Below are 25,001 nucleotides of genomic sequence, written 5' to 3'. Positions count from 1 at the left end.
TTTTCCAGATCTCCGTCTGCTATTTCTATGGGGTGGGAGAGTGAAGAAAAAAAACCTTTCCCTTGACAGCTTTCTCCGCCGCTTTCCAATCTTCTTAGGGATACAATGTATCTTTCAGGCAATTAAAGCAATTCAGTTTCCAGGATGTTTAAGAGTTGTTATTGTCCCGGCTCAGCCAGCACTTTCACTTCTCCTGCTTCCTCCAGCACAAATCTTACCCGGCTGCAGGCTTCTTTGTGGCGGCCATTACTGACCACCGCTCCACCACCTTGGGAAAAAGGGTTTTCCGGCTGAGGAGGGTCTGCGACACCCCAAACCCCTGTCCGGATCCCTCTCTCTTCGGCTGCCTTTACAGGGCAGCCATATCCCCCTGACCCATTTGGATCGGGGGCACCTTGGCGGCAAGCGCAGCAGGAATCGCAGGCAGTCGCGAATTCCTGCTGCCGCCGAAGCCACGCAAAACCGGAAGCCAGAGCTACCAGTTCTATAGAGCCGGGCAGAACTGGTAGCATTCCACCCCTGGTGATTGTCAATATAGAACCTTATAGAAATAAATTCTTCTTTTTCACAGCCTCAATATTTCAGGCCAGTCCATTTTTGGTAAGGTTGGAATGAGATGATTCCAAGTCTGTTTCAGCTTTAATTTTTTGCACATTTCTGCTACTATCTTAGATTGGATGCATTAACAAATATTTGTCAGTACAATCTACTAATGATTTTGTTGTCTGCTTGTCCTTAATACCTAAAACTAAAAGGAATTGTTAATTTTTCCAGCAGTCTGTCAGTGGGGAACCTATGTTGGTAAGAATTCTGGAGCCTGCTAGTTAACAGATTTGTTAATCTCAGCAAAATTAGAAGTAACATTAAATCATAATGGTTTTATTGGGTTGCTTCTGTGAGGATGATGATATGCTGAGTAGGAACATGCTAGTTAGAAAGCTAAATAATGAATTACTATCTTATTTGTATGCTGAGATTCCCATATAAAATTCAGTGGGCTTACAATGTTTTTTTTAGTTCAGCATAAATAGACCAGGAGGCAACACAGCCATTATCCTGGTTTGAATTAAAGTTGCTTGAACCCCACTAACTTGGAGGTTCATGCAATATGCCAGCAATAATCAGGACACACTATTGCAATTCACTGAAATATAATGTAAAATGACTACCAGTTGATGACTTGCTAATTTCATATGCATTCACAACAATTTAGACCAATCCATGTGTTTTGTCATATATTCATGACAAATGCACACCTTTAATTCCATGCTCATATTCGTCTCCACATAAGATTAATTCACTTTTATTCACATCTATTCCATCTTTTCCCTTTCTTTTAGTTTTACAAATATATTTTATTTCTATCTGTCTTTATTAAATTTGTATGCTGCTGGACTCTCAGGATGCACTCTTCATGCACCCTGGTCATTAATAGAAAGCTCCCATTACTATTGATTCTTACTGACTAGCATAGTTTGTCTGAGGAGGCTTTCACATAAAAGTTCTTCAGCAAAATTGCTCAGTTGGTACACATATGAGCTTGTTTATTTGTTTGTTCAATTTCTACAGCTGCCCAACTCAACCAAGTGACTGGGTGGTGATATAGTAGAAATATAGCCAACACCATTGTTATTCTAGTATACTACTACATGCAACCTAGAATAAATCATTTAAAAAATATTTCCAACTATTCCAATCATGGATACATGTATATAATGAATATGTTGATTAAAACAATATGGTTATTTATGATATGTCAACTAATTTAAAAGTGACAAATAACTGCTAATGGGATGCAGTTTCTTTATCACTATTAAAATATTGGGCAGGTGTAATAATTCTAAAACTAGTTTATCGTGTGGACTTCCCTTCTCATAGAACTTTTCTTAATATCTCAAAAGTTGTTTGAAATTGAACTTTCTAAAAATATTCAACTGCAACACTGCAGCTCTTAGTATTTGGATTTTAGAATCATAGCTATATATTTGGATTTTAGAATCATAGCATATTATTAAAACTGCAATTTCAAAGAGATTCCTCAAGATGGCATTTTAATAAAACTTAAGAGGATGGTGAAAACATGCAGAGGGAACTTGATGGAGAACTTCTGTGTAATTCTAAAAGTACAGTTTTGCTAAAAGAAAGAATTAGTTAGTGCATGATCTGACTGGCATTTTTTTCAGTGAACATGTTTTCTTTTCATCCTATGTGGTGTAGTTGGATCAGAAATTATTCCATGTGATTCCATTAAACCCCTCTTTCAAAATTTTGGGGGATTCTTTTTGCAAAATATCTTTTGAGTTGCTAACAAAACATGTAATTTATTCATAAGGCTAAGACTCTAACTCATGTTTTCAAGGTGGAATGTCCATTTTTCAGTTATTTCCCCACATAAGATATACTGTCTCATTTCTATATGTTAGAATACAGCAGGGAAAGCTAAAGCCTATGTGAAATTGATTGCTAGGTTCCCTTCCAGCTTCCCAGTGGCAACTCTGTCATGTTTTATTTTTGTTCCACACTCTGAGGTTTCATTATATGATTGCTGATTTCAGTTTGTCTCTGATTAGTTTCTCTTTGGATATGCTTAGTTATGGAAGTAGGAAGCAATTCAAAGAACAAATGCAATAGCTTTTAGAACAATCTCGGCCAGGGGTGTCAAATTCAAGACCCATGGGTTGAATCAGGCCTGCGGGGCTGCCCTGGAAACAGCAAAGGAACAGCCTGTGGTGACTCTGCCAGCAAAAATGGAGTTCGTGAGGGCAGTACCCACTCACTGGCAGAGTGCTAGCAAAACAAACTACTAGCAAAAGTGGCATTTGATCACACGAGTGACATTGAGATGGCCAAGCCCATCCCAGCCCCCCGAGATCAAACACAACCCTGATTCAGCCCTCAATGAAATCGAGTATGACACCCCCGATCTAGGCAGAGTTTTATGCAAATGTATTGTAATAATTAAACCATACTTTTATCAAAAGCATATTTAATATTCAAGTACAGTTAACTAAATACAAGAAGTAGAACTGTTACTGTATTTTCCAAAATGTTACAGTTTTGTAAATTTTAAGAGTGAAAAATGAAACATCTGTCTTGTAAATATATTAGCTCAGTAAATGCATTGTTTCAGATGTATTTATATGTTGAAAATTGTGGATATATGTGTAAGTTGCATATAGTTGGAATCCACATAAGGATTTCAGGGCCTGTTTAATCAAATGTGTACCTTATCCTACTAGAGCTATCTTGCAATTAAAATTATAAAATGTAAAATTTTATTGGGGTCCATTTTTAACTGCAATTATTTCTAATTTTTGCTGCAAAATTGAGAGGAACAACTAGAACGGCTTGCTACTTTGATAATTATAATTATATACATTATAATTGGATATTGGATATATATTACTACATTACTATTAACTATATTTTATGGATTGTATTCTACTTGGAGTCCAGCTGGATTGAACTAATAAGTTTCAATGTTCAAGTCTACAGAGTTACATTTTAATCATGATTTATTGAGTAAACGAATTTATTCAGAGGCAAATGTCTTTTGCAATATATATATGAAACTCCTATGGCTTGCCTTTTATATGCTTTTTAAAAATAAATTGGTGATACATCATTTTCTGTCATATATTGAAGGAAGAACTTAGAGAACTCCGGGAGCAACCAACTGATCCTCAGGCCCAGCAGGAAATAATTAACAGCATTGAAGAAATCTATTTTTCCAATGATTCCTTTGATATTGTTAAGTATGAGTTAGAGGTAAGAACACTGAATTGGAATAACAGTGTATTTTCTCTCTCTTGATAATATACTTTGATCTTCATTGCTCTGTCACTGCCATTAAAAGAGAACAATTTTTATTCATTCAATCAATTTCTATAGCTTGCTCAATTTAATTAAATTACTCTGAGTGGCTTACAATTCTAAAATCAGAAAATATTTTTTTTAAAAATCTACAAAATAAATATAGCAGCCATGTTTTTTCTTATTTTACTTTACCTGAGTCAAGTCACATTTTTCAAGAATTTTGCCCCCTAGATGGATCTTGTGTCTGTTTTTAAAATGGATTTTGATTGTGCTTATCTGTAGAAGCTGCCAACTGTTCTTAGTCTTCAGGAACTGGAAGAGTATAGAGACAAACTAAAGCAGCAGCAAGCAGCTGTAAGTAGAAAGTTCTTTCTTGTTCTTCCCTGCTTGTTTTATTGATTTCCATAAATCTCATTACTTCTCAGAACAGTTATATATGCAGGGGTGGGCTGCTCAACGGTTTGCATGGGTTCGGGCGAACCCTGTGCTCTGGCGATTGGTTGGGCCCACCCACCAGCCCCTGCTTTAGTCTGTCCTTTATTTCTCTAGTTTTGAAGTTCAGCTGAGGCGTGGCACAGCAGATTACCGCTCCTCAGTTGTTTTACTCACCGGTGTTGCAGCAGAAAGTAAGTTTTAAAGCTGTAAAATGGTGGTTTTGTAATGTGTTTCACCAAATCCTTTGTGAAACCGGTAGAAGCCCACCACTGATTATATGACCTTGAAAACAGATTGAAGTGAGTCAGAAATTATAATTAAGATGATCACATTTTACTTTCTGCTGTTTTATTTATATATTGCTTTAATGTCATGAGCTATAACATTCCAGCCTTTTGCCATTGGTCATGGTTAAGTTGGACTGATGGGGCTATTAAAGTTCAAAATACTTGGATAATAGCAGACTTCTTAACCTTCTTATAACTCCGTGGGACAATATAGAACTTGCCTTTAAATGTTAGAGTTCAATTCTTGGCATATCCAGTTGAAAGCATTTGAGAGATATCAGTTATTCAAGACCAAGATGTTGGAATATTTTTACTTATGCTAAATACACTAATAGGCCTCCTAATTGTACGGAAACCTCCAAAAGTTGCCCATGGCTGACTTGGTTTGCTTGCTGAGTAATTGATATTAATTACCGTATTTGCCGGCATATAAGACGACTGGGCGTATAAGACGAGCCCCCAACATTTCCACTCAAAATATAGAGTTTGTTATATACTGCGCCGTATAAGGCAACCCCACTTGGAGGCATGTTTTCAGGGCAAAAAAGTCATCTTATACGCCGGCAAATACGGTAAGTTGTAACACTTGGGGTATTCTGGATATAATTCTTGATTGACACCCCCGCCCCTTTCCCCCAAACTTACAAAGCCACCAAAATGCTTTAGAGAGGCAGCTTCGCCTTTCTCAGGCTGGCACTCAATTCCTCTCCCTTTCTTTGTGACACCGTTGAGCGATCTGCTTTTTTCAGGGGAAAATAAATAAATAAAAATAAAACTGGACGAAAAACAGTCGAGTTGTTTCTTAATATCTTTCCACCTCGCCAACCAATTTGTCTCCAAGGGTGCACCACACTGATTGCGATATTAATTATTTCAGAGAGAGGGGGTGGGGGGGAGAAATCTTTACTTCCTACTGTGGCTTTTTCCTGCGCATCGTTCTGGCTGCACTCGGATGGCGAGCTTGCCGGAGCAGTCTGGCGCATGTGCAGCTCACTGTTGGGGGCTGGGGGCGTGGGGGGGGAGAAGGCCTCCTTATTTCCACGCGGGGAGGCTCGGTCACTGGACCGTGGACGAGCGCAAAGGAGAGAGTTCTGAGTGCGAAAGGGCCGCCACTGATCAGGCACAAGAAACTGGTCCTTTTTTCCCTTGGCTTTGTGGTTGTTACTTCTTACAGGGAGGGGATAATGAGATACCCACGCTAGGAGAAAGCGGAAAGGATGTCTATTTTCCTGCTCACTAACTTTCCAGAAAGCGTCGAGTTCCTACCCGAGATTTGCCAAAAGTCCAGTTCATTCATTTGCTACCTTGCTCCAACGAGATCCAGATCTGTTTCCACAACGCGCTTAGGATCTTATCTTATTATCTTATTATTATCTTATTAGCCTTGCTCGGTCCGTCCAAGAGAGAGAAGAAAGCAGGCGGTTTTGCGCTCAGGGAGAAAGGAAAGGAGCCTCTCGCTCACGCTGCACACTGCCCCCCACCCCAGCAACGCTTAGGAAAAGAGTTACACAAGCATCCTTTCCAGAAGTGAATCTGGGGGTGGCGGGGGGGAGGATTCGAGCAAAGGCTGAAACTGGGAAGAGAAAACTTCCCAAAGAAAATCGCACGAGCAGCATCCCATTCCTGGGAGAAAAACAAAAAAAAAAAACACGAACTCTTCCTGAAGCGCAAAAAGCAAGGATGGCGCTTTCAGCTTTGAGCGGCGTCGCTGCTCTCCCACCCCTCCATTCGTCCCCACGTGCAGCGAAGTTTCTGCCACTGGGGGGGGGTGGGGGGAGGAGGAGGAAGAGAGACTCCGGCTGGGCTTGAAGGGGCTTCATGCAGTTGCTGGAGCTCCGCCCCCGTCGCTCTTGCACGCGAGTGACAACATATTTGCCGGCATATAAGACGACCCCCACTTGGAGGCATGTTTTTCAGGGCAAAAAAGTCATCTTATACGCCGGCAAATACGGTAACAGCAATTTAATTATGCTGGTCTCTAAACTCTACTTTGAGTTTTGAAAACGAGTTTACAATAATTTCTAGTCAAGCATTATTTTTGCGGTTCTCTGAAATCTACTAAACAATACTAAGCCTGTTAACTACAGTTTGGATATACAATCTGTCTGAGTTAATGTACCACCACACCATAAACCCGAACAAAAGAAATAGCATAACTTAACATAGTGTATAAATCCAGTCTGGTGGTTGTGAAGAAGTTGACATAATTAGCAGAGATTCAAAAATAATTTAGCTTCTTAGGAGGCTTTCAAATTTTCTGCACATCAAAGGGAGAGATGGGGAGTGATCATTTAATTTGTCATCTTTTTCACCTGCTTACAAAGGATGATTTGTGGCTGCTACCCTCTGCATGTAGGAATTAGATGTTGGGAATCTTGCTTTCTTTAGGAAGTGTATTATAATTTGAATGATATAGACAAATAAAGAAAAGTTAATGCTTTGAAGGAATCAGTATAACATGATTATTTCCCTGTCCCTCCAGAAAACCAGCTATAATTGAATAATAAATAAAAGATGCTTGTCTTGTTCATTTCTTGCAAAATGCAATTTTCATATACTGGAATTCAGAATGGGAAAAAGAATTTATTAAACAGGAAAACAATTATTATTTTTAACTTAACTGGAGTAATACTGCATTCTATAACCTTGCCCTTTAGAGAATATATTCAGAGAATATATTGTTTAAAAATGCAGATTTCTTTCACTCTTTATAGATGAATCATAATTATAACATACTACATGCTCTACATTTGGCTTTTTGTACTATGTAGCACCTTAATTTTTATTCACGTATGTTCTTCAGTTTGCATTGGGTGGAAGGTCCAATTTCATTTGTACTTCGGATTTTGGATGAAAACCATTTTTTAAAATAAATTTTTATTGGTTTTTAAAACAAACATACACAAACAAAACATAAAAACATCAGGCCATCTTCCATATATGTACATACAGTGTGCTGGTTGGTTTACAAATTGTTTTGTGCTTCCATTTCGTAGTCTTCAATTACAATTACATTGTATATGATCTCGTATTTTCAATCCAATACTAAATACATTAGTATCATTATTAATCATTTGACTATACTTTTATTCATTCATGCTTTAGGAAATAATCATATTTTACTTAATTTGTTTTGTGACAATTCATATTATCACCCCAAATCTATCCTAAAATCATTTTGTAGGTATAATAAGAAAATAATACATCTTTATATATTTAGTATTTTCTAAAAGTCTATATATTTCGTTACTTACTATACTTTATTGTCTAACCATTGATAGAATAGATCCCAAACTTTATAAAATTGTTTATCATCCTGTTCTCTAATTTCAAATGTCAATCTGCTCATTTCGGCACATTCCAATATTTTCTTAATAATTTCCTCCTGTGATGGTATTTTCTCATTTTTCCAGTTTATAGCAAATACAATCCTAGCTGCTGTTAATACATTTACAATCAGGTATTTCAAGTCTTTACTATATATTTCAGGTAAAATTCCCAATAAAAATATGTCTGGTTTCAAATCTATATGTTTTTTTGTCATTTTTTCCAACCATGTGTGGATTTTAGTCCAATATTTTTTAGCATCCGCACAAGTCCACCACATATGGTAATATGAGCCAGGTGTCTGGTGACATTTCCAACATTTTTCGGATTTATTCTTGAACATTCTTGCTATTCTTGTTGAGGGAAAATGCCACCTGTAAAACATCTTACACAAATTTTCTTTATATGCTGTTGACATTGTCATTTTATAATTTTGAGACCACAATTTTTGCCATTTCTCTAGATCAATCCCATATCCAAAATTCTTCCCCCAAGCAATCAGTTTCTTTAACTTGTTCTTCTAGTTTAATTTCTAGTAAATATCCATACAATTTTTAATCACCTTTTCATCAGTACCTGTCAAAATCTTATCTAAATCAGTCAATTTATCATAGAAACCTTCTGTTTTAGAATCTTTATCATACCTTGAATGTATTTGCGCATATGAAAACCAATTCATCTTTATACCTTGTTCCTCTAGTTTTTGTATAGATTTAAGTTCACCCTTTTCATTCAATATTTCACCATATATGTTTGTTCCTTTTTATATATTATAGGATAAGAAAATGCTTCAATAGTCAATAGCCAGACTGGAATTTTCAAATAACATTGTCTTTTAATCTTCTCCCAGTTTAACCACAGAGACTCCCATATATAATGTCTTCTAAAATACCCCTGTAATTTAGTTCCTTTATACCATAGAAAAGTATGCCACCCCAACAACAGATCATGTCCTTCTGATGTCAACAATCTAGTGTTTCTTAATGTTATCCATTCCTTAACCCACATCAAATTTGTAGCTTGGTAATACAACTCCCAATTAGGCAAACCAAATCCTCCTCTTATTCTAGCATCTGGCAAAAGCTTTAGCTTTATTCTCGCTTTCTTTCCTTGCCATATATATTTCAACGCAATTTTATTTAAATCTTCAAAGTAGTCTTTTCCAAGCCTAATTGGAATTGTTTGGAACAAATATAAAATTCTGGGTAGTATATTCATCTTGATTGTTGATATTCTCCCTATTAATGACATTTTCCCATTTTGCCAAATCTTAACGCTATCTGCTGCTTAAGTTTGATATAATTATTCTCTTTTATTGTACTGCATCTTGCTGTCAAATGTATCCCCAAGTACTTAATCTTATTCCTGACCTGAATTTTCAATAGATCTGCCAGTTCTTCCTTTTGTCTTGATAGCATATTCTTTGTCAAGATCTTTGTCTTATCTTTGTTTATTTTCAAACCAGCCACTTTTCCATATGCCTCTATCTCCTCTATCAATTTTGATGCTGTTTCTAGTGGGTCTTCTAAAATGAAAAGCAGATCATCTGTGAATGCTTGCAACTTAAATTCTGTTTAATTTTCATCCTTTTTATATTCTTTTCATCTCTAACATTTCTATTTAGCACTTCCAAAGTTAACACAAACAACAAAGGTGATAGTGGGCACCCTTGTCTTGTTCCTTTTCTTATATCAGTAGAGTCTGTCAGTTCTCCCTCTATCATTCCCTTTGCCGTTTGCTTATGATATATAGCTTCTATTGCTTGAATAAATTTTTAGCAAAGCCCATCTGTTCCAGCAGTAATAACATGAATCGCCAATTCACATTATCAAATGCCTTCTGTGTATCTAGAAATATCAAAGCCATTTGTTTTTCAGGATGTGCCTCGTAGTATTCCAAAGTGTCCAAGGTTACTCTCATATTGTCTTTAATTTGTCTCTTTGGCAGAAATCCATTTTGATAAGGATGGACATAATTATTTAAGTATTTTTTAAGTCTTTCTGCTAATATTGAAGCAAAAATTTTATAATCTGCGTTTAGTAGGGAAATAGGTCTATAGTTCTTGATTTGTAATGGATCGGCCTCCTCTTTTGGGACAAGTGTAATATAAGCTTCTGACCATGATTTAGGTATCTTCTTCTTTAACGTAACTTCATTCATAACTTCTAGTAATGGAAGGTTCAACGATTCTTGTAGTGTTTTATAAAATTCTGCTGGAAGTCCATCTGGGCCTGGTGCCTTTCCATTATTTTGCTTCTTGAGTGCTTCAGTTAACTCCATCATCGTTATATTGCTTTCTAACATTGTTTCAATCTCTTTAGGTATCTGGGGTAACTTAGCATTCTGTAGGTACTGTTTGACTCTTTCCTCATCAATACTCTCTTGTGTGTATAGTTTCCCATAATAGTCTTGAATGATTTCCTTCTTCTCTTTACTACCATAGCAAACTTGGCCTTGATCATCTATTAATTGCAATATTTTCCTTGATTCTTTCTCCTTTCTCAATTTATATGCTAACCATCTACCTGGTTTATTTGCATCTTCAAAGTAATTCTGTTTAGCACCTCTGATTTTCTGTGCTAGTTCTTCTTTTTCTATTAGACAAATTTTATGTTTGATTATATCAATTTTTAACTTAATGTCCTTTTTCTGTGGCATTTTCTGTAGTTCTTTTTCAAGTCCTTTATACTCATCCTCTAATGCCTTAGAGGCTAGTCTTTTCATGGTATTTCTTTTCCTTGTATAATCTATTAAGCCTCTGGCATATGCCTTCATTGTATCCCATACATTCTGGATTGATGTGTCTTCTCTTTCATTTTCTCTAAAGAAAAAAGCCAGTTCTTTCTCCATCCACTGTGTGAAGTCTTTTTCCTTTAAAATAGTATTATTTAGCGTCCATCTAGATCTTCTTCTTTGTCCTTTCCATTTAATTGCCATTGAATTGTGATCTGCCCAAGTACTTCTTTCAATATTTATTTCTTGAATATTAGTTAACAATTCTGTTGACATCCATATCATATCTATTCTGGATCATGATAAGTGTCTATTTGAGTAGAAGGTGTATTGTTTAGTTTTAGCATTTCTTTTTCTCCATGTATCTTTTAAGTTTATTTCATCTACCATATTAAAAAAAGATTTAGGGAGAGTCTTTCTGTTTTGCTTTATTATTTTCTGTGCTGTATAGTCCAGTTTGTTGTCTACAGTTCCATTAAAATCTCCCATCATAACTATATTAGCATAGTCCAGTTCAATTATTTTGATATGTAATTTTTTTATAAAATTCTTCTTGTTTGTCATTCGGGGCATAGATTGCAATCAGGAGTGTTTTCGTATTATTATCCATTATTTCCACCATTAGTAGTCTTCCGTCGTCATCAGTATAAATCAATTTCGCTGGAATGGTCTCTTTAATATATAAAACCACTCCTCTTTTCTTGCATTGTAAAACCATTTTTTTGTTTATTCTGTGAAGCATGGCAATCTAGAGGAGTGTTAATTACTTCTATCTCCATTTATTTAAAAATGGAATAAAATAAAGTGGAATAAAATATTTAAGATGTATTATTCCAAATTGCTGAAGATCTTTGATGTATATGATTTAGATTCAGTTTAATACAAGTACATAGAACTTTAGCCTTCAATGTTTCATCTACAGGTATCCAAAAAAGTTGCAGACTTGATCCTTGAGAAACAGACTGCATATGTCAAGGTAAGGTAATATAAGCAAAGTAATAAAACTTATAATTTATAAAACTAAATATTTTACTTTGAGCCTCAGATGTTTACTGCAGAAAGAAAACTGAAGAAAATTAGTGAAAAACCTCTAATAAATATGTCAGGTTGTCTATGTGTAAGCTTTACAATTGATGGGATTGATATATCAGAGTCCTGGTATAGAATATAGTAATATACGCAGAGTTCTCTGCTGCTGAAATGCAAATAGTGAGGTGGTTCTCCATATTGCATATAGCCATTTAGGATATTCTTTATCACTTCAGCAGCATTTTTTGTTGTTTTTATGAGGAGTATCCTGCAGCTACACTTCATGCTTACTTTCTAAGAAACTTTAGGTCATTCTGAAGACTGGTAGTTGGCTTTGTTGCATAGCATTTTCCAACTTCCCATTTGGTTTTCTTTAATTAAGAAACTCTAAAAATAAATTAAGATGGAATTGGGAGCCTGATTAGAACTAAGGAAGTTTATGAAGGCACTTGTGATTGTAGGTACCACATTATTTAACCCTTGTTGTTTTTTTAAGTCCTTTTTGGCTGTTTCATAGCTTGCTATTAAAGCAATTCACTAGCTTTCATTTGAAAGAAAGAAGTTTAGATAAAGGATTGAGATTTGCTTGAGTGGACATTACTTCTTGTGAACATTTAGAAGCATTTTTATTTTCCAATGAATTATTCCCATGATTATTTTTATATCATATCCTAAGTTCATTTGAAAGGCAAAAAAACAGTTTGATTGCAGCTGGAAAAACTATATCAGTGTTGAAAAATTGCATATTTTATGTTCAGCAGTGGGGATATATTTAATTGAATTCTTGAACCAGACCAGAAGCAGCTAGTGACCATAAACCTCAATGACAAATGATGCTGATTGTTTGGGGACATTGTGCATTTTATTCCACGTTTCTTCCTTTCTATCCAGCTCCACATAACACAAACTGCATATTACTCTTACTTGAATATTTGCTGCATCCTTTAGAGTCTTGCCATTCTGATTTACATGTAATTTCCTTAATGGCAAATCTATGCATTGAAGAATTTTGTTCAGAGAAACAATTTTCAATTCTACAATTCATCCAAAATTACAATTAGGTGTCAGGATCTAATGCATTTCTAGTGTGAATTATCTTTGTGTAAGTGATGAATTCCTACATTGTCTTCATTAGATCATCATTATGGTTTACTTGAATGTTTAATTGTTCTTTTTAGATAAAATGTTTGTATGAGAGCATTGCATTTTGATCAGTGGCTCTATTTCCCTGGAAAACTAAATGGACTTTATTACATTTCCGTAGGAACTTGAACGAGTTACTTCATTGCAAACAAGCCTTCAATTAGCTGCTGTTATTTGTACAAATGGAAGACGGTATGATATATTTTTGAATAAAGTTTAATTGCTTTAGAAAATAATATAGTAAAAAAGCTTCATAATTACTTTATTGTTTTGTTTTCTCTCATTTATATAAGTACAAAACATATAAAGATATCCTGGGCTATAAGACATTGCTGGCTTATATCTCTGGTAGTCCAATTCATCATATTAAGTATGAATATGATCATTGAATGAAAAGTAATGCCCCTACTCTCATATGTTTAATTTTTATTGGGATAGTTTAATGCAGGGGTCTCCAACCTTGGCAACTTTAAGACTTGTGGACTTCATATCCCAAAATTCCCCAGCTAGCAAGCTGGCTGAGGAATTCTGGGAGATGAAGTCCACAAGTCTTAAAGTTGCCACAGTTGGAGACACCTGGTTTAATGAATGAAACAGGAAAATAATTCTCAAAATGATCTCTTTTTGTCACTGGTATTCATTTCTATATATAACCACCATCATTTACAACGAATTTTTGCCATAATAGACGATATATTTTAATACAAAATTTTAGTTTATTCAAAAAAGATTAAAATACAAAACACCAAAATATTTTTTTAAAACGAACAGAAAAATATACAACAAAAAGACATTTTAAAAGTGTCTTAAATAAACTAACATATATACACCTAATGTCCTCCCTAGGTGAATGCTGATTAGTATAATATAGCAATGTTGGTTCCTCCCCCCCCTTCTGTAATAGGCCAAAAGAATTTCAAACTTGTTAAACAACTAAATCTACTTAAAAATTGTTAATAGACAAGATTCCTAAAGGCATCATGAAGAAACATTATATTTTGTCTCTTCATGCAAGTTCTGACAGTCCTTTCTACATTTTCATTTGAGTCAGACAGATGCCTTGTGAAAGTAGTCTTTCAATTTTGGGAAAAAGCAAAAGTTGGAACATCAAATTGACATTTCTCCATGGCAGATGGGGTAAGAAAGGGAAATCCAATTTCATAACTCCATTTTAGTGGCTTATGAAGTATATGCTTAGCATTACCATTTAGCAGCATTTTCTTCTGCTTAATCATTCGAAAATGTTGAATATTGCATCATAGCTCCCTGTTAATAGTGTCAGGTTCAAGAAAAGGGGTCATGCATTTCATTCTTGTTCATACAAATCAGTTTTTTCCAGTTTACTATCATTGTATTTTCTTGGGCCAGTAATATACCCTGCTCATGTCAATAATTCTTCTTCTTAGCATATTCAACACAATTATCGTCATTAAAAACTTGTGTTTGGTGTTGATTTTAATTGAAGCAACCCCTTTGGCATTCAAAAAAGTCATGGTGGGAAGTACTCACTTCAAACTTCCATTTCGTGAACATAGCAACACAGCCTTTTCTCACAGCAACTTTCTATCATTTTAATGTTAAAGAATGGATGTTAAAATAGACCCCTGATAATTAAACAATCACTTCTCTGACCTTCCATATATAATTTTGTTCTGTTAGAAGTTATTTGCACAGCATGTGAAGCCATCATATTGATGGGCCTAGTATGACATCTAAATGCAGCTTGCAGGTAATTAGGAAAGTATTACTTGTCAAATGTCTGGAAATGTATTATTGTACTGAATTTTTTTTCCAAACTTTTGGATGGTATTTGACTGAACTCTACATTAACCTCAGATTGAATATTTGAAGATTATTGCAATATGACTTGACGTTCTTGATAAAAGCTTTGATTTCATTAAAAAATGTTTTCTGCAGGCATTTGAATACGGCCAAGGAGGGTTTTACTCAAGCCAGCTTGGGTCTTCTTGCAAATCAACGGAAACGCCAGTTACTGATTGGGTTGCTAAAATCTCTAAGAACAATAAAAACCCTGGTATGAACAGAACGTATAATTGTCAAATTAATATCTTAATTTTAGTGCCACAAAAAATAACACCTTTCTTCTTTAATTTTAGCAACAGACTGATGTGCGTTTGAGTGAAATGTTGGAGGTAAGAAATTGATGTAATTGAGGTTGGAAAATGTGATTTGTCCTCCTATATTTCCCAAAGATATAGAATTCTTGATATTGTCCAAGTTTATTGAGACTGCATCTCCCAGAGTTCACAGCCAGAATAAGGCCATTCTAATACAAGCTATTGAAAAGTTGTGTAGCTTCTTTTAGAAGAGAGATAAAGTCTGAGTTATTACTCTTATGTCTTGACACTATTATTTTCAGCTGTGGGAAGATGTTTGCTCTTATTGCCAAGCTTCAGTGAGCAATGTTGGACAGCATGTTCTTACCAAAGTCAGGAGAAGCTTTTGCCTACAGAAACAACTTAAAATAGCCTTTTCTGGTTGTTGCAGTTAGCAGGAATAATTTCAGACAAAGTTTTTTGTCAAAGCAAATTCTGATGCATCGTTGTGGAGTCCTTGGTGGTCTCTGAGCAAAGTAACATCAGTCCTAGTAAAGGAGTAGGCTTTGTTCTCGTTTTATACTAGTGATTTGCCCTGCCAATGTTGGTGGCAGTGGACTTGATTGGGCTGTTGTTTATTGTTAGCTTGTTTGTCTGAGTTGGTAGTTTTTTGATTGGAGTATTGTTTGCTTATTAATTGTTGGTCTAGTGTTAATCTTGGCATTAATCTCTGCTCATCTGGGTGTTGATTTCTGGTGAGGTCTTTTTGTTTCCTTTTTGATTTTTCTTTTGAATGGTATGTAAATATTGTTTATATCTATGTGCCTATGGATGACTGATTTGTCTGAGTGCCAGGCTTTCAGGAATTTTCTAACAATTTTGGACTTGACTTGGCCTAGGATGCTCATAGTTTCCCAGTTAAAACTACGGTTAAGCGGTGAAATTAAGAAGTTTTCATTATGTCTTCTGACTTCTAGTTGTTGTTCATGCTCTCCTAGAGTTCTTTTTGTTTATCCTACGTAATGGCTGTTGTAATATTTACACAGTATGTTGTAGGTAATTCCTATTTTTGCTTCTGGGGCTTTTGGTTTATTTAGGATGTTTAGGTTTCTTTAGGATGTTTAGGTTTATTCCATTGTTGTTTTGATGGGGAAATCACATTGCCCCCGTGGAGCTCTTCTTTTCACCTAAGTGCATTTATATCAATGTTTCTCAAACTCAGCAACTCCAAACATGGCTGGATCCACAGGTGGTATTCAGCAGCTTCTGACCAGTTCAGGAGAACCGGTAGTGGAAATTTTGAGTAGTTCAGAGAACCAGCAAATCCCACTTCTGACTGGAGATTTTACAGTATCCTTCCCCTGCCATGCCCACCAAGCCACACCCACAGAACCGGTAGTAAAAAAAAATTGAATCCACCACTGGCTGGACTTTAAGTCCCCAATATTGCTGGCTGAGGAATTCTGGGAGCTGAAGTCTACACATTTTTGCCCACACAAAAGTTGCTGAGGTTGAGAAAGATCTATCTATCTTACATTGGCCTGAAGACTGCAGCTCCATTCAGATGAGCCAGTGATGTTTTATGATTTGCACTGCTAAAAGTCTGAAAGTATAACAGCCGTGCCCTCTTTCATAGCCTCGGCCCAATTGCTTTTTTAAAATAAATATTTGATTTCTTACAGGAGGAAGATTATCCAGGGGCTATACAATTGTGCCTGGAATGCCAGAAGGCAGCTAGCACTTTCAAACATTACAGTTGCATAAGGTAACGCCAGAGACATTTTGTGAAGCTGATTCTCTCTTGGAATCAAATAGGATGAATGAAGAGGCAAAGCGGCATTTTAGACAGTTGTTAGTTAACTTTGAATTTAATTGGCTTTGATTCTAGATATAAATTTTCTAATTAGAATAAAAAGAATGGTATAGGTATATGTTTAATGCTTTTAAATTGTACTTTAATCAAGTTTCTGAGATGCAAGTGGTGGCTACTAACTATGACAGTGCACTTGAGTCTTAAGGGGCTTAGTTGTTATGCAACATGGTATTTCTGTTCCAGTTAACTGATTGTCTTGTACTGAAGGCTATAAAGTCTCTGCTGCATAAAAACTATATTTGCAATGCTAAGCATACATCTGGGGCATTACTTTAAGATTAATATGCATAGAGTTGGACTGCGTGGTAGAAATGCTTAGACTTACTTTGTACATAATGCTAGACCAAAATGTGATTTGTTTGTTTTTGGCATGACTTACTATGTAAATCCAGTCTCTGACTTGTTTGCTTGCTTATTTATAAAATTTATAAAGTTTGTTTTTATAAACTTTATAAATGTTTTTAATTGTAATTTTAATAAAACTACTATAAAAAGCAGTAAATAACTATTACTAGGCAATCACATTTCGTCTTCATATTTCATATTTCCTTGGGACTGGCAACAGGACAAGTAGGAACTTAGGAGGCTTAAGGTTGGTCATCTTTTAAGAAAGGGATGGTTCCACGCAGCAGGTTCTGCTAAGAAGGGACATGCTTCCTATGCCCCATTAGATGGTAATATTATTTCAAGGAAGGGTGATATTATATTGTAATCTGAATGCTTTAAGTGATTTTGGAATTTTAATATTTCAAATAGATAAAATGTGCAAATGTCATGTACTAACATTGGTCTAAGATTTTTATGATTGTACATGTAAATAATTAGATACAATTCTTCTACAGACCTTATTTCACCCAACTGTATTTTATATATTTTATTTTCTAAGGGTGCTTGAGAATTTTATATATCTGTATTGTTAAGCCAATCTTATTACTTTTTTAACTAAATCTTTCAAAATTTGTGATTCCTTGAATATTATAATAAAGATTGCTATTTCTAAATATTTGTAAACTACATAAAAAGGTATGTAGAATCCAAGAAATAAGTATTTTAGAAGGAATATATTTTACAGAAAAATATTAAAGATAAGAAATATTCTGAATTTTTAAGACTATACTGATGTAGATTGGATTTAAGAATGAATACATGCAAAACTGACATTGATCTGTTCATCCATGTGTTTCATCACCTTTTTCTTTATCTTGAAAAAAAGTCAATTTATATGAATATACAGGCATTTTAATTAATCATGTCCAAACACTTTAATACATTGCATTCCCAAAGAAATACTTCTATACAGGTACCTATTCCTTCAGGTATGAACATTCACTTAGCACATGTTCAAAGTTACGACACTTCCACTAAAAGTACTTACAACCAAGACCCAAAGCTATATTTGTTGCAGCACCACAGCGGTCATTTGCCCTTACAAACACCCACAGAGACACTGCAACGTGGTCCTTTGGTGCCATGCCTGAGAAGCTTGTCCACCTCCTGTATGACCTTGGGTGGCGGAGCCCTTGTCCAGCCAGATGGAGAAGTGCCAGCCTAGACTCTTCCTTTCCTCACAGAGCTCCAGCCTCTCTCGCAACCAGGTGCGGCCCTGCCCTACTTTTTGCTGGACTGCCAAACCCACACAGATTTTATAAATTGTAGTGCTGCAGAACTGGAGAGATTGGCGCGCTACCCCCTTGCTCCCCTCGCTTGCCAGAAGCGTTCCTTTTCCAAATTGCAAGAGGGCTCCTAAAACAAACCTGCTTTTCAGCTCCACCACATTTCTCTGCCACTGGAGCTGGAGAGCTTGGTGCGCTACCCCCTTGCTCCCCTCGCTTGCCAGAAGTGTTCCTTTTCCAAATGGCAACAAGTTTGTGGTGCTAAAACAAAAAAAAAGGAAAATCATCCTTTCAAACTTCTCACGCACAAAAAATGATCTTATGAAGTTGGAAAGGCTGATTTTACTTTCTTTTTTAGCCCCATGAATTTGCGTTGTGGGATTGCTTGGTCTCTTCTACTCCACATTGGGGAGAATGACAACTTTGGAGGATTCTTCTTTGATTTCCCTATGCTTTTCTTCCTTTTGAAACACATTTTTTTCCATTTCTTCAGCAAAAGAAGGGCATCTTGAACTGTGGGGAGAAAGGTGATGGAGCTGGAAGGCAAGTTTATTTAGTAGCCCCTCTTGCAATTTGAAAAAAGAGTGCTTTTAGCAAGTGAGGTGTACCAAGCTCTCCAGCTCCATGGTGGTGCAATTTGTGAAATCTGAGCAGTTTCAGCGGTCCAGCAAGTGGCAGAGCAGGACCACGCCCACTTTTGAGAGAGGCTGGGCTTGGCGGAGAGTGGCTGGGCAAGGCCTCCGACACCCAAGCCTGTGCAGGAGGAGCGTGTGGGTAGCGCAGGGCTCTCAAGCATGGTGCCAAAGATAAGTTAGCAGTCAGTGACAGGGTGGGGAGGAAAAGTCAAAGCAGCTTGGGACCCCAAGGGATGGGAAGAGGAGCATGGGATCTCTCAATGCATGAGGGGAGGCCTTTGGTGGCTGGACACTGTGGTCTTGTCCCTGCAGTAGGCTTTCCATAGTCTTCCCCACTCCTGAGATATCCCATGTGCTTTTAATGACCTTCACATTTGATTAACTGGAGGAATGAGGCACGTTCTTTTAATGGCAGACTCCATTACATTCGTAACTCGAGGATTATCTATATGCAGTGTATTTTCTTTAGCATACGAAATTTCTGTCTCAACTTTCTTTTTCTCAGTGGAATGATGCTGTTTTCTTTTGATTATTTTCCAGCAAATAGAGATTAAAATAAACTGGAGTCTTAACATGCCTTAATTGTTTCAATAAATGAATGCCACAAGTGAATAGTTTCGGCATAATTAATTACATTGTTGAAAGACCAAATAATTATTCTGAGAACAATTGTAACTTATTTGTTTCGTGTTAGGGATATGAGGTATAAACCATAGATTTCCATCAATTAACTTTGATGTGAATATAGTGGATTTGTGGCAGAGTTTATATAGATGTTTCTTTTTTAAAGGCACCCAAACACAGTTAGCTGTAGAATGGAATATAAGCTCAATTTGTAAAAAAGAAAAAGATGGTTTGTCATTGCTTTTTTCTTTGGTTGCTCCTATTTGTCCCCCTTCCATGAGAGTTGAGAAATGTCCTTTCTGAATGAATGAATGGATACTTATTTCTATATTTTGATTCTGTCCAGTCTCAGAGGCTGAATGTGTCTCTCAGTAAGGTCAGTGTGGTGTAGTATAAAGTCAGGGAAGATGATAATTTTGACAAAATGTTAGCAATAACACTTTCTTCCCAGTTTTTTAAAAAATCTTTATAATAGTTTTTTTTTAAAGTTCATTTTTTATTAACATGTTTTCATATTCAATTGTTTTCAGTAGCTTTAGGTTTTGATATTGCTTAAGGAACAAGTACCCTTTACATGCAGCAATTCTATAGGTGTTCTAGTTTTAGCCTATTTTACCTCTAGTTAGGTTTAATTTGTCTATTACAGGTAGTCCTCAACTTATGACCACAATTCATCCCAACATTTCCATTGCTAAGCAAGACAGTTGTCAAGTGAGTTTTGCCCCATTTTACAACCACAGTTGTTAATTGAAAGACTGCAGTTGTTAAGTTAGTGACATGGTTGTTAATTGAATCTGGCTTCCCCATTGACTGCATGTCAGAAGGTCACAAAAGGTGATCTCATGATCTTGGGACATTGCAACCATCATAAATATGCCAGTTGCCAACAGTCCAAATTTTGATCAGTGACTATGGGGATGCTGCAACAGTCATAAGTGTCAAATACAGTCATAAATCATCTTTTTCAATGCTATTGTAACTTTGGTCACTAAACAAATGTTGCAAGTTGAAGGCTACCTGTGTCCAGGGATATATTATATTTCTACTGTACTGCTTTGATTCTACTTATTATTCTTGCATTTAGTATATACTATGATAGCTGTAACTACACCATGATTGATTTTATATGTTTTTCCTTTCTCATATTATTTTTCAGGTGTAGTGTTCCATGCTGGTTTTTGATTATAATAAAAATTTAAGTTCAGTAAACTATCTCAACATGCACAGAATTAAGCTGACAATTTTAAGTTTCTTATATTTCTTTGTTTTCCTGGACTGAGTTTATTTTGTTAAGGGTCTCTACACATCTTCTATAAAGTCATTTCTATGCTCTTATAAATTAAAAAGTTATTTAGCTTTTGATGCATCTCAGTTTAGTAAGAGAAAGAAAGAATCCCTTGAATTAATTTAAATTCTATGGCTCGCTAGACACATCGATGTAGTTTTCTTATCAGCAGGATGGAATTGGAGGGTCATTGTCTTTTCTGATTCGTTTTTTTTACTTTCCAGTCTGGTCTGCAACCCAGGTTTCTGATGGACTCTCATTTAAATAGGTGTAACTCTCAGCCTTTTTGGAATGAACCAGGTTAGGCTAGATGCTGTCACCTGCTATGTTAGACCTTTATCAATGCTACAAGATTCCTGAATTTTGAAAATTATTTAGGTGGCTGCCCATTTTATTGTTTGGTTTCTGCAAATTACACTGTTTCTACTTCAATTGATAAAATGATTATCTGGTTATTGTTGGATGTTTTAGCATAAAATGTATTGTGCATAATATTTTAGAAGAATGACCTTAAAAAGGTTTCTGAAATGACACTAATATTCATCTTAATTTGAAAAAACTTTTAACTTCTGAAATTTGAAGATGTTATTTTTTTTATTTATTGAATTTATATTGCCACCTATTCATCCATGGCGACTCAAGGCGGCTTACAGAACATAAAATGATATTTAAAATAAAAAAAATAATTTAAAAAATTATAAAAAATAAAAAGTTATACTGTAGCTTCTAATGGTTGCTTTTTGTTTTACAGTGAATTGAATTCAAAATTACAAGATACCTTGGAGCAAATTGAGGTGAGTTTAGTTGAGCGTAAGTAGTTTCACCCATTAAATGATAAAAGTATTTTCATCATACTAGACGAGACTGAAATCCTATCTATTCCAACATTCTGTTCCCACAGAATTTAATCAGATGCAGGATGCATGGTCAACAGTTCTTTCCTACTATTGTTCCTTATGCTGACTTTGAACTAAGATAACCTGCAACCTAGGCATTTGAATTTATAGCTTTAAGATCCAGAAATTTATTAAATTGCAATTAAAAGCCTTCTAGCTTGGTGGTTGTTACCACATTTAGCAAAGACTTCCATCATTTCATTGTTGGTATGTACTATCCATCCAGGATTTTACACACAGTTTAAATTCATTGTGTACAGTTAGATTTTTGAGAAAGTGGAAGAAACCTCCATATCCAATTTCTCCACAACCTATAAAATTTACATACCTTTATCATAACCCATACTTACATTTTAATGAAACACTAATGCTGTAAAGCTCATGAGGAATTAATAATTTGCATAGACCATTTAGTTGATTTCTGCCTACTCAATATTCCAAAAGTAAGTTCCTCATACCTTTGTTTGAAGGTGTTTTGTTTAATTGTGAACAAGTGTATCAAATGTGTTTGAACTGTAGCTTTTTTAATATTACCTTTTACTAAATGCTGAATTATTTTACTTTACAGGAGCAGTTAGATGTTGCACTTTCTAAAATATGCAAGAACTTTGACATAAACCATTATACTAAGGTACAACAGGCATACAGACTGCTTGGAAAAACACAGGTTAGTATTCTCTTGTTCAACTTTTATCCTGATATGCAGTGGATTAGCCTGTCTTATGATGTTTTCACACTTATGACCATTGCAGCTTACCCATGGTCATGTGATCAAAATTCAGGCATTTATGTCAGTTATAATATCCTGGTGTCCAGTGATCACCATTTGTAACATTTACAGCTGGCTTCTGACAAGCAAAGTCAATGGGGAAGCCAAATCTTTTTAACAGCTGCATGATTCACTTAATTGCAGTGATTTGCTTAACAACTATGGCAAAAAAGGGGGTAAAATGGAGCACACCTCTCTTAATAACTGTCTTGTTTAGCCATTTAAATTTTGGATTCAGTTGTACCAACAAGGATTACGTGTGTGTGTGTGTGTGTGTGTGTGTGTGTGTGTGTGTGTAGAGAGAAGAGGGAGTGAGAAACAGAAAGAGACAGAGACAGAGACAAACAGATGGGGAGAGAGAGAGAGAGAAATATAGAGCACAGCTGAAGGAAAATTGAGTCTTAAAAATGTTCATTCATAGCACCCAAAATCAATTTTAAATCAAGTGCCTACTTCTTTTTAAAAGAACTAACTTTGCCTTTAATGCTCCCTGGAGATTAGATCAGAATAATAAGTGATTAAAGTATAGCCTCAGAAAGTCAGTGTAAGAATAGTAAAATATATTTGTTCCCTTTATTTCAATAGTGTGTTCTTTCATGTTCATCAATCTTACAATTATAAATTTCTCTGGAGGAAAAATATACACTTTTGGCTGGGAAACTCTCAGTTGCTAATTTCTGATATTATTCATGAATGGAAAAAAATGGGAATATTTTGAAATCTAATTATATTGAGATGGGACCAAAAATCAACTCTTATTTCTGATTCTGGGAATGTCATTATTCACTTCTGGGAAAGAAAACCTAGGAAAAGAAACAAGGAAATACTTGACCATCAATTTTCATTTGAATATAAAGATATACATATTACCAAATTTGCTATAATGGATGAAGTCCATGGTGCTGCCTGAGCTTGGTTTTTTGTTTCCAGCTGTTTCATTGTGCAATTTGGTAATATCAGTGTGAATGAGTTCAACACACACACACACACACACACACACAGAGAGAGAGAGAGAGAGAGAGACAGAGAGACAGAGAGACAGACAGAGTATCTTACCCTGCCGGTTTTGCTGTCAGTATGGTTTTCTGCTTAGTGATTCCTTGATCAATATATTGTTTCCTACCTAATTGTCTGACTAATTATGCTATTGCTACTTAGGTGGGTAATGAAACATCTGCAAACAAACCAAATTCAGAAAGTGCCAAGGACTTCATAGTTTAATCCTGAGCTATAGATATGTAGATAAGCTCAATATATTGGAGTTGCATAGTGTCCAAATAGAATTAGGGAACTGAATGATTATAAGATGCTTTTAAATCCTCCTTTATTTCTATCCAGACAGCCATGGACCAACTGCATATGCACTTTACTCAGGCAATTCACAATACAGTATTCCAGGTTGTTCTAGGATATGTTGAATTGTGTGCAGGAAACACCGACACCAAATTTCAGAAGCTTCAATACAAGGATCTTTGCACAGTATGTAGTTCTATAGTGGTTTTGAATATTTAATGTTTGGATTTGCTGATGTGCCTTTAAAAGCAACCTTTTAAAATTAAATCCATATTTAATTTGGGATCAAATATGTGTCATAAAGGTAAATCAGCCTTTTAAAATTAAGTCCATATTTGGGATAAAATATGTGTCATAAGGGCAAAGTATGATAAGATGGATGGGTAAATTAAAAAGCATATTTATAAATTTATAAAGTCATTCCTCTCAACTAATGAATTAGCAATATAGAAAACATAAAATAGAGCAAAATGCAGTAAAAACAGTGCAAAACAATGTAGTGCAACGCAATGCAAAATAAAGTGATAAGGCCCATAGCAAAACCTCCCCCATAATAAATCATAAAGCATGTAATGTCTTGTAACAGCTGGCCTCGCTGCTTCACAGAAAAATCAGAATGCTAGTAAAGTCAAGGCTATCAGAATTTCTGCAAAGAAGCTGTTTTGTATGGTAGAATTACTTAATGAAGTCCTTGGATGGAGTTTACTAAGAAATCTCTAGACCAGTGGTTCCCAAACTTTTTCAGTCAACCGCCCCCTTGGTGCTACAAACTCATCCTCAGTGCCCCCCACCCAGGGGTGGGATTCAAATTTCTTAACAACTGGTTCTGTGGGCATGGCCTAATTTGTGGGTATGGCATGGTGGTCATGTGGCAGTGGGTGTGGCTTGCTGGCTGGGTGTGGCTTGCTGGTCATGTGACTGGGTAGGTGTTGTTTGGTGGTCATGTGACTGGGTGGTCATGGCCAGGTGGCCATGTGACTGGCAAACCAAATATAAGTGGTCCTCGCTTAATGGCCATTGCTTAGCAAGTGTTCTAATTTATGACTGACCTCCCCAGAGCTACTTGACCTGTTTTTGGAGTTTTGACAGTCTTGCGTGCATGCACGCATGCGCGCGCGCGTACACACACACACACACACACACACACACACACACACACACCCTTCTAACCCTGCTGGAGCAGGTG

The 25,001-nt window shown here is 35.8% G+C and overlaps 1 protein-coding gene across 2 annotated transcripts in view; it reads left to right on the top strand.

Annotated features, from left to right (window-relative positions):
* VPS50 (VPS50 subunit of EARP/GARPII complex) overlaps window positions 1–25,001 on the top strand; it is an 86,863-nt gene that overhangs the window by 5,532 nt on the left and 56,330 nt on the right. For both annotated transcript variants that reach the window (XM_026675681.2, XM_087946364.1), the window contains exons 3-12: window positions 3,646–3,768; window positions 4,099–4,170; window positions 11,521–11,574; window positions 12,892–12,962; window positions 14,688–14,805; window positions 14,888–14,923; window positions 16,510–16,592; window positions 21,609–21,651; window positions 22,322–22,420; window positions 23,861–24,001. In XM_026675681.2, coding sequence (XP_026531466.1) covers window positions 3,646–3,768; window positions 4,099–4,170; window positions 11,521–11,574; window positions 12,892–12,962; window positions 14,688–14,805; window positions 14,888–14,923; window positions 16,510–16,592; window positions 21,609–21,651; window positions 22,322–22,420; window positions 23,861–24,001 — 840 coding nt within the window. The remainder of the gene's footprint in view (window positions 1–3,645; window positions 3,769–4,098; window positions 4,171–11,520; window positions 11,575–12,891; window positions 12,963–14,687; window positions 14,806–14,887; window positions 14,924–16,509; window positions 16,593–21,608; window positions 21,652–22,321; window positions 22,421–23,860; window positions 24,002–25,001) is intronic.

The sequence above is a fragment of the Notechis scutatus genome, chromosome Z (genome assembly GCF_049901735.1).
Source record: "Notechis scutatus isolate UNSWTSFEM ecotype Mainland chromosome Z, rNotScu1.2, whole genome shotgun sequence".
NCBI lineage: Eukaryota > Metazoa > Chordata > Lepidosauria > Squamata > Elapidae > Notechis > Notechis scutatus.
The sequence above is the reverse complement of the archived record's forward strand: the minus strand, read 5'-3'. Positions and strand labels throughout refer to the sequence as shown.